This window comes from Rhamphochromis sp. 'chilingali', assembly GCF_963969265.1.
Source record: "Rhamphochromis sp. 'chilingali' genome assembly, chromosome: 9".
NCBI lineage: Eukaryota > Metazoa > Chordata > Actinopteri > Cichliformes > Cichlidae > Rhamphochromis > Rhamphochromis sp. 'chilingali'.
The window spans coordinates 16,766,000-16,776,610 of record NC_137936.1 but is presented as its reverse complement, the minus strand read 5'-3'; the positions used below and the strand labels follow the sequence as shown (position 1 = coordinate 16,776,610).

Sequence of the window (10,611 nt, the reverse complement as noted above, 5' to 3'; positions counted from 1 at the left end):
TTGTTTAGTTGGCTATCCTGTTTATTTGAACCGTTCGTAATTTAAAAGTCTATACTGTACTCTGTGGCTCATATGTTTAGATACACTAACTTTGTAAAAATTTATATATAGCCCTAATTTGTGGTCAACGCTAACGTACAGGGAACAGTATGCCACAAGATACAGGTAAGAAGGCTGCTGACCAAAGAGGAGAGGAGTTGTGCATGAGTCCGATGGCTGAGCCAACAGGTATACATCACGGGTGGTCTTACTGAACATTATGTGGATGGAGTCTCCACCAGATTTATTAATTCTATTGAATGAATTATAATAATAAAAAGAGTGATCTATGCACGTTTTCAGCAGAGTCTGAACCAATCTTTCAGAATTAAAAACAAAGTACTAATTTCTGCAATGTAGTATATGACCAATAGAGGGCGTCAAAGTAAAGGCATAAATTACATCGTCCATTTCCCAACTCTCTGTGAATGGTACTCATGGCCTTTCATCAGTGGGCCTTGATCAGTGGTTGTTGATCAATGGTCATGAGAATTTGCATAGTTAGGATGAAGGAACTGACCTCACAAGGATGTTAAACTCGGTTTTTTTTTAGTTTTTTTTTTTTTTTATCAAGGGCCACATACAGCCCACTTTGATCTTAAACCGGCCAGACCACTGAAACCCTCCTTTCTATTGTTGTAAAGACGATTACCTGCACATTTAACCCCTGAAATAGTTTAATATAAGAAAAAGAAGTACTATTCTGACAGTATATCCTACATTTTCCACATGATATAGAAATTCTGCTGGAGGAAATGAAAGAAATCTTTCAGTGCTACACTTTGGGCTTAAATTTTAAGAAATGTGTAAAATTACAGAAGAAATTCTGGTAACTCAGCCCAGACAGTCTGTGTTCTTCTCTAAAGTAGACAAGGCAGGACGTGGATACTCTCAGTTTTGACAGACTCACTTAGTGCACACTTAAAATAGTTTAGGCCTCTGTAATGCATGCATGCAAATCTAAAGAAACTATTTTCACATCCTGTAAAGCTTTACCATCTGCACCTTCTGTAACATATTTTCACTAATCTAAGAGATCATTTTTGTTGGTCTAATGCTATTTTACTCGACAGTCCTGCTGTCGGTTATAATGTGCACAATGTAATATGTGGACTTTTAGTGCCTTCAGAAATGCCTTAAACAGTTGTGCTAATTATATGAACTACTTAGTTTATATTAGTAAGAAGTAAATAGTAAACATTCCTCTGGTTTTTACAAAGGTCTACCTGAAGATAAATTGGTCACATGCAGTACTATGCAAATATTTTAATCACTCCTCATTTCTTTATATTTTGTTTACAAGAAGCCAGAGTTTCTATTGTTTTATTTCTTTTAAGTGCTCTTGAGCAATACTTCACAAAGCTTTCTGAATGTCTTCTTTTTACCTGACCATTTTCAAAGGAATGGGTTTTTTTTTGTTTGTTAAACCACTTAACCCTGAACCATGCACTTCAAGAAGGCTGCAGAACTATTCCTAAAGACTACTTAAAAAATTATGAGAAAGCTTGCCTAAGACATCTGAGATTCCAGTGATTGTACCAAATAGTGGCTTTCGAGTTCATTAGCATTGCAAAAACTCAGTTTTTCCCTTATATGTTGTTATTTCCATTTATGTTTTTAAAGTTTAAATAAATCACTGCACCCTTTTCCAGTTTTCCTTGCAAAAGTTTACCATTTTAAGTACTAAACAAAGGAAACTCCAATCGGTTTGAGCCTGAAAGTCTAAACTCAGGGAGAAATCCCACGAATAGGGCGTGGCCTACAGCCTCGCCATTTTCCTCCTGTGTTGTTGTTAGCTTGCTGGCTAAGCTGACTGTCAGCCCGGTTTCTGCAGTTAAACGAGTCAGTGCATGATTTAAATACAACAGGTGTGTTATTGCAGCGGTTACCAACGTCCCTGCTTTCCCCGTGACCATGGACGAGGAATATTACAGCGGTTCCGGAGACTGGGAAGGCACGGAGGGTAGCATGGTGAGATCGCGACTTGTTGCTGTTTGGCTCTCGGTTAGCTAGCCAGCATTAGCATCGCTGGAGTCACAGCAGCTGATGATTAATTGTCAGACCCTCGTTATCTTTAATACAAGAGCTGATGTGCTGAGACAAGTGCTTCCGGTACTCTAAAGATGCATTGTATAGTCTAAACTCTGGCTTTGTTAGCCAGCTGCAGGCTAACTAACGACACAGCTGCTTCATGTTCATGTTACAAACTGGTGATCAACTCGCTATAGGTTCAAGTTTGTTTTATTTCTGACTAAAATATCTGATAAAATAAATTGATAAAACATATTTTATCTCTGATTTGGAACAACAGAAAACAGAATCGACTGTTTTGATAGTGTTCACACAGTCGTGGTTACAAAGGAGAAATCGCACCTGTGTCAATTCTAAGGTTTTGTAAATCAGGACATGATAAAAATTGACCCACTTTGGGCCAAGCTTTAGCTGTTGGACCATTTGACTCTAGAACACTTTGATATACCGAGGAGCTCATAGTTGACTCAATGTTTACAAGACGCTCAGGTCCTGTGGCTGCAAAACGAGTCCAAATCATCAGCCCTCCACCACGAACTTTAACCTTTAACATGATAACTGAAGTCTGTAGAGTCTGAGATGTAGTTCTTGGGTTTTTGCAGTTTTTCTGAGCATGGCATGCTCTGACTTTGAGGTGAATTTGATGGGATGGGTTCTCTGGGGAACAGAGACACCTGAATGCTCCAGAGCAGCAAACTGCCAGTTAGGGCTGCCACGATTGGTCGACTAGTCACGATTACGTCAACTATCAAGATCGTCGACGGCTGATTTAATAGTCGATGCTTGTTTGAAGCTTTGTAAGATCCCAAAAGACGCAAGAAAAAGTAGTAGAATTTAAGAGTGTAATAACGGACTGAAATAGAAGATGGTAGCACTGCATGTACAAGGATGCCAGCTGCCGTTAAACCCTGAAGAAGAAGAAGCTGTGTGTGTAATCAACATCGTGAGTGAAGTATTGTGATAACGCATCGTGCAGTGTCTGGTGATTGTCACTTCTAGGAACGGATGGTTTTTATTATGTCCTCATATATAAACTATGACTGTAGAAGTTAAGTTTGCCTTCAATATGGCACCTTGTTCCGTTTTTAGTGTGCATGTTTTTCAAACAGTAGTAAATCAGGATAAGGTGATAGTCACATAGACCTGTATTCAACTAGAAGAGACAAGAAAATAAGCTCAAATTGTTAGAGCTGTGTGTTTTAAGCGAAACTTCTGCTTAGTTACTGAACTGAAGCACAAACCTGATGTCTACATATCCGTGTCTTTTAACTTGGATGATTATTAGGAAACCTGCTCAGAGTCTAATAATAACATCTTGTATAGCACCTGTCGATTCTCCTCTACCTTGTAGCTACACCATAATATGTCACTATATGCAAATGAGAACCAGAGTATTACTTATTATTCCCAAGATAGATGAATCACTTTAGAAGCATCTGCATCACTGTGTATTTCAGGAGGATGGTTACGGTGAAGGAGAAAATGATGGGAAAATCCAGGAAGCTTGCCTGGAGAAATTCTCCAGCAGGGATTACATCATGGAGCCTGCTATCTTCAGCACCCTCAAAACGTAAGTGTCTGCACTCTCATGTAAATGTAATATAAGTTTTGTTAAAAAGACATTTATTGATTAACAACCATGTTGTTTCTGCAGGTATTTTCAAGCAGGTGGCTCTCCAGAACATGTCATCCAGCTTCTCTCTGAAAATTACTCTGCCGTGGCTCAGACTGTTAATCTGCTGGCTGAGTGGCTCATCCAGATGGGTACCTGTCAGACTACTCGTCTTACTGTTGTTGTGTCAGAAAGCTATTTTTAGTTTGTCTTACTGATGGCTTTTCATTAATGTGTAATGTAATTATTCAGGTGTGGAGCCTGCACAGGTCCAAGAACGAGTAGAAAATCACCTCAAGAGTCTTCTGATAAAACACTTTGACCCCCAGAAAGCTGATTCCATCTTCACTGTTGAGGGAGAGGTGAGATCTCTAAACACCCGGGGTAATTACATATATGACAAATGAAAGTGGTGAGAAACCTTGAGAAACCAGTCTCCTGCCCTTTTAGACTCCTGCTTGGCTTGAGCAGATGATAGCGCACACAACGTGGAGAGATCTCTTCTATAAGCTGGCGGAGGCTCACCCAGATTGCCTGATGCTCAACTTCACTGTAAAGGTATAGTAGTAGCTGTGGAAACAGTAAGAGCAGCAGGTGCTGAAGATTAGGACATGAACACAAACTAACCAATAGAAAGAGTCAAGTTAAAGATTTTAACTTTAAATTTGTTTCTGATGTTCTGTCATTGTGGTTTACACTCATTGGACACATTATTAGGGACACTTTGCTTGGAGCAGAACTGCCTTAACCCTCTGATGCATAGTGGTCACTGGAGTGGACAGCTACTAAAACGTACATATCTCTTTAATGCATTGGTTTCTATGGTGGAACTGCATATTAGCCTCTAGAGTGCTCTCTGCTGCCATGCTCCATTGAGGTCAATTCAGTGTTCAGTTAGTGCAACTGCAAGTAAATTTCCTCTGAATCAAAGATGGCAGACAAACTGTCACCCCTGCCGACCACTGCTGGCATATCCTGTCAATCCTTCTATGCTAAAAGAGCCCAACAGGTAAAAAAAATATGATGATATGCAGTAACATCTAGGGAAGGATATTATCTGTTTGGAATAAGAAATTGTTATGTCTAATATGTAGAAAACTACGATTAACCATGTGTCCACTGTAGTGGACATCATGCATTACCCACTATATTTTTTTAACATAAGTCATAAATTGTCTCACTGTTTTTTGGGACTGTTTTGGTTATAAGTAAGCATATAATTGTTACATTTATAAGCTACTCATTTAAAATATATATTTCTGTGCAGATCAGCTGTAGTTTGAGTTACTATAATAATTATTTTATCATATTTTGTAGACTTCAAATGCAGCAAAGAATAAGGCAGCGTACAGAATAGTCCAGGAAATTCCATCCAGCTCCAGTGATGATGATTTCATTGATGAGTGCAGTGATGATGAGTTCAGTGATAAGTCCAGTGATGATGAGAGTGGCTGCCAGAGCAGAACAGAGACATAGGAACTACGGACAGCCTAGGTGTGATGAACACAGAAGTGTTTGGAGATGCAGAGACTAAGATGTCAGTTTGTGTTTTCTTCCAGCATGCTACTAAGGGCTTGGTAATACTGTCCTGCATCGTTATAGAACTGTGTAGACTCAAAAATGTTTCTCTTGTTGGAGATAGTTTGCCATATTCAGGTGTAGGATTCACAGCTAGGACTGTTGATTGGTTTTGTTATTTACGTCTAAACATTGGGGCCTTATGAGTTGAAAGTTCCAAAAAAATTGCTGAGATGTTTTTCAAAGGATACAAGCAAACAAGTGTTTGTATATTTACAATAGAACACAAGGTAATTAATTTTTATAGTAAATTCACAGTATTTCATGCTAAGTGCTCAGGCGCATGTAGTCCACTGGAGTGGACAAGTTTATAACTTTATAAAAAAACATATTTTTGGGAAAAAAAGAGTTGAACATTTTTTTTCATGTCCTGAGAAGAATAAAAGCACTTAAGAAAAAAATCTTGACCAAGGCTTTCATAATTCATGCATCAGAGGGTTAATTCTTCATGCTGGGAAAATTCCTCAGATTTTGGTCCACATTGATCCTGTGCAACGTTCAAAGTCACTTATATCAACTTTCTTTCTCATTCTGATGCTCGTTTAATCTTCAGCAGGTTGCCTTGATCATGTCTACACACACTGATCTGCCATGTGACTGATATGATTTGTATGACCGATTTAAGAATCAGATATTCAGAGACATTTGCATCTAATTTTTTTCAGACACATGAAACACAGACAGATTTATCTGTGTTTTATTTTTTATGTGTAGTTTTTTTTATTTATTTGTATATGCTCTGTCCAACTCTTCTTAGATCAGTTAGATTTTGTTTTAGTGAGATCCCATGTAAGTATTGGCAGCAGGGAAGTTGCAGAGGGCCCTCCGGTGGACAAACTATGCAACAGTTAATGCCAATACCAATAGATCAGCAGAAAAGGTAATGTAGGCCTGCCAGTAAATCAGTCTGGCTCTGCATGGGTTTGACTCATTAGTTATTTTTGTTAATGTGCAGCTAAACAGGTGCACATAAAAACATGGTCAGTAAGTGTATTGTTGTAATTGTAATTCACACGATTATGAAAATTCACCTTAATAGAATCATTTTTCTTATTTTTTTGATACATTTTTGCAGCTTGATGACTTGGACTGTCACTGCTTCTTTTCAGTATTGTGTTTGTGTTTGTTTAGCTCATTTCAGATGCAGGTTACCAGGGCGAGATCACCAGCGTGTCCACAGCCTGCCAACAGCTGGAAGTTTTCTCTCGGGTGTTGAGAACATCTTTGGCCACGCTGCTAGACGGAGGAGAAGAAAACCTGGAGAAGAACCTGCCCGAATTTGCTGTGAGGATTACTTTGCGTGTCTGTTCTGTCAACCATCAAAGATCTGTAAAATATGTATCTTTTTGTCTCTATGTGCCACTTTTTTAAAAGTGCTGTAAGTAATGGTCTCTGATGAGCTGCGCCCGACTCTTTCCAACAGAAAATGGTGTGTCACGGCGAGCACACCTACCTCTTTGCCCAGGCAATGATGTCCATCCTTGCTCAGGAGGAACAGGGAGGTTCAGCTGTCCGCAGGATCGGCCAGGAGGTGCAAAAGTCTGCACATGAGAGGTAACGTTGTCAACGGATGTGGTCAAAGTGATCAAGCGAATGTGATTAACTGTGAGATTAGAGTTTTGTGGATGAGCTTGAGTAATAAAAACGATGCAATAAAGGTGGTTTATATTGCAGAGGTCACGATGCCAGTCAGATAACCCTTGCGCTTGGTACAGCGGCAGCCTACCCTCGAGCCTGCCAGGCTCTCGGCGCCATGTTGTCCAAAGGAGCCCTGAATCCTGCTGATATAACAGTTCTGTTCAAGATGTTTAGCAGCATGGACCCTCCTCCTGTCGAACTGGTGAGTTCAGAACATTCTTCCTGCTGTTTATGTCCAGTGTTTACTAACTAAAGCACTCTGAATTTAAGCACTTGTCTGTCTTGTCTTTAGATCAGAGTGCCAGCCTTTCTCGACCTGTTTATGCAGTCGCTTTTCAAGCCTGGATCGAAGATCAACCAAGACCATAAACACAAATACATCCACATTTTAGCCTATGCTGCCAGTGTGGTGGAGACCTGGAAAAAGGTACAAAAAACAATGATGCTGTGTGCATTGTTAATTTAAATCATATAATAATGAAAATATGCTTATTTTATCCCAATTCCAGAACAAGCGAGTGAACATTAATAAAGATGAGCTGAAGTCAACCTCTAAGGCTATTGAGACCGTGCACAACCTGTGCTGCAATGAGAACAAAGGAGCCACAGAGCTGATTGCTGAGCTCGGCACTTTGTACCAGTGCATCAGGTGAGTGTTTGACAAGAGCTTTCAAATATGAAATATTGGTTAGTTGGTTTCATCGTATCTAATGCGACTCTTCTATCATCTAACACACTAATCTTAACCCCATCATGCAGTGAATCTTTGTAAAGGAGTGTAAGGGTTATTGAGACATGTTGCAATGGTTGTTAAGCACCGTTTACCAGGAAAAGATGCACTTTTAATCAGTGAAAATGAACAAGGTTATTTATTAGAATACAGCTCTTTCAGTGCTCACTGCACCATCGTAGTTACTTTCACCTCTGTTTTTCTTTCTGAAGCAACAAATCTAGTGATGTTACCAGACTGTGCAGTTAATTTTGATATTTTCATAGGCACTGAAAACAGTTCAATATTTTGAAGCAGAACCCGTACAGTCGGATTTGTGTGTCATAATGTTTTCATTGTTGTAGAGTAAGGTCTGTAGTAAGAGTAGGAAGTATATTGTGTTAAAGAAGAAACAAAGGGGAAACTTGAAGCAACAGCATTTTTAATATGTTGATCTTCAGTTAATCATTCAAAGCCTGAATACAGCCGAGCTCGAGCTGATGGGCTTCCAAGATTTACCAGAAGAAATGTGCAAATGAAAAATCTATTTACATGTATGATTATTTAGTTTTATACCATTAGAATCTATTGTGTATATATACGGTACAGAAGGGTTCAAATATTGGTACTTAAAGTAAAACCGGAGTTTGAGAGCCAGACTTCCACACTGACTGACTGTCTGTGTGTTCAGGTTTCCAGTGGTTGCTATGGGAGTTCTGAAGTGGGTGGACTGGACGGTGTCCGAGCCGCGGTACTTCCAGCTGCAAACAGACCACACCCCCGTTCATTTAGCTTTACTGGATGAGGTGCGACACTGCTGCAAGATGAAAGACTAAATTTGCGGAGCTTGAAGTTCAAACATTAAAATTTTCTCTGCACAGATCTGTACGTGTCACCAGCTGCTGCACCCGCAGGTCCTCCAGCTGCTCATCAAGCTCTTTGAGACCGAGCACTCTCAGCTGGACGTCATGGAGCAGGTGGGCGTTGTGTGCCTCGCATGCTTTTAATTCCAGCTTGTTAACAGACGCCTGTGTGTTGTAGCTCTGAGCTGACAGCATGTTTGTTTTATTTCCCCCTCCAGTTGGAGTTGAAGAAGACTCTGCTGGACCGAATGGTTCACCTGCTGAGTCGTGGCTACGTGCTGCCCGTCGTCAGCTACATCCGCAAATGTCTGGAGAAACTCAACACAGATATCTCCCTCATTAGATATTTTGTCACTGAGGTAACAGCTGCTTATGGAAATCTGGTTTATGTGTGCACTCTTTCCTGTCAGGTCTGTTCTCCTGTTGTTTGTTCAATTTCAGCTTTGCACAGATTAATGTTCACTGTTTCCATTCCTATTATTGGATAGTGACGTCTTTACCCGAGTAGTTGGTATATTTGATCTAGAATCTTCATAAAACACCTGAAGTTGATGCTCTATAATTGGTAAATGTGGAAATAAGACACTGTTTCAGTACATCAGACCTTTGTGAACAGAGCTCAGTGTGAGATATTTCTCTTAAAGGTGCTGGATGTGATCGCTCCTCCCTATACGTCGGACTTTGTTCAACTCTTCTTGCCGATCCTTGAGAACGACAGCATCGCAGGAACGATCCGCACAGATGGAGAACACGACGCTGTTGCTGAGTTTATCGGTAAGTGGCGAGAAAGGAACGTTTATAGAAAGTCTATTATTCCTTTAATAAATAAAAGGAAGTCTTTGGGCTCTCATCCGTCTGAAGCACTAACGTGGGTGATTGTTTTTCAGCCCACTGCAAGTCAAACTTCATCATGATCAACTGATGTGGAATTGACACCCAAAAAGGGAGACGTAAAGGAGGTGGAAGATCTGTTATCTGATAAGCAGGTGCTTGTGGCTGAAGCACATAGCTTGGAGGTGGATTTTTCATTTTGGCAAAGTGAAGTGGAAATTAGTTTCTGTTAAGGAAACATGAAAGCAGATGTGACTGTCGCTGAGCTGGCTGAGTGGTGTGAAAGTAATGACCCAGATTTATCTGACGATGCAGCTGAACGTTGCTTTTTTTACCTGTATATTTGATTTTCTATATTTTATGTTGGTCTGAGCTCTTTTAAAATAAACTTTAAAATGTTGCTTGTTTCTGTTTTTGTTTTTCATACAGTCTCAGACTGCGTAAATATAATCAGCTCCCTCTCATGCATTTTATTTGCATGAGAGTTTGTTTTAATATGGAGATCTGTAAACCTCAAAAGCCGCATATTTAATTGAAGGAGGTAATTACACGCCACTTTTATTTGAAGTTTTTGTTTTCGGTTTGTTTCCAGGCTGACTTTGACGATTTCAGGTTAGTTCTTATAATTTTCATAGTCTTCTTTAGTCTTTTAATGATACGAGATATTTCTCAGATGCAGATTTAAGAAATTTAAAATACTAATTGCAAGGCAAACAGTACTGGAGGTAGTGAACTCACAATCTCAAAAATACATCACCAAAGCCTTTGAAGCTGGTTGTGTAAGACATTTAAATACATTGTTTTATTTTTCCCATTCGGTGTATTGTGACCTCTCCCTCTTTTTAAAGCTAGGGGTCATTAGCATCAGTGGTCCCCTGCTAAGTCCTAGTGAACCAATGACTGTTTAACGATGCAAATTAGACCTCTTTAAAACATATTGTTTAGTTCTAGCTTTCTTTTATTCTTTTGTGTATGCTGACAGCCTTTCTGCACTCCTTACTGTCTTAAGAATTGTAAAATTGTCACTTATGTAGTTATCTAAATACTTACCATTGGCTAACAATGACAAATGGTAGAGGAAGTGTTCCTTTAGGAGAAGCAGCACCTGTGTAGTCAGGTGTATTGAAACACCTGACTACACCAGCAGACAGGCAATCACCACTGAGAGAGGATCTGTATCTATTAATCTTTATCACTAAAAATGTGTGTTCACAAATGAACATGGGTTCAAAGAGAAGCAACATCTTCCCTGCTGGCGTGTAAGAATGTTGCTCTTCAGATGGCTTGAAGGAAACTGCAACTTTCTGATA

General features: G+C 39.6%; 1 protein-coding gene across 1 annotated transcript; it reads left to right on the top strand.

Moving 5' to 3' along the window:
* Window positions 1-1,806: 1,806 nt before the first annotated feature.
* On the top strand, window positions 1,807-9,701 carry nelfcd (negative elongation factor complex member C/D). Its single transcript, XM_080891346.1, has 15 exons — window positions 1,807-2,010; window positions 3,528-3,640; window positions 3,725-3,834; window positions 3,935-4,044; window positions 4,133-4,240; window positions 6,392-6,544; window positions 6,684-6,814; window positions 6,935-7,100; window positions 7,191-7,325; window positions 7,408-7,547; window positions 8,299-8,413; window positions 8,489-8,584; window positions 8,689-8,829; window positions 9,115-9,244; window positions 9,358-9,701. The coding sequence occupies exons 1-15, from the start codon at window positions 1,954-1,956 to the stop codon at window positions 9,390-9,392; spliced, it is 1,740 nt and encodes a 579-aa protein (XP_080747472.1). The 5' UTR covers window positions 1,807-1,953; the 3' UTR covers window positions 9,393-9,701.
* Window positions 9,702-10,611: the final 910 nt, after the last annotated feature.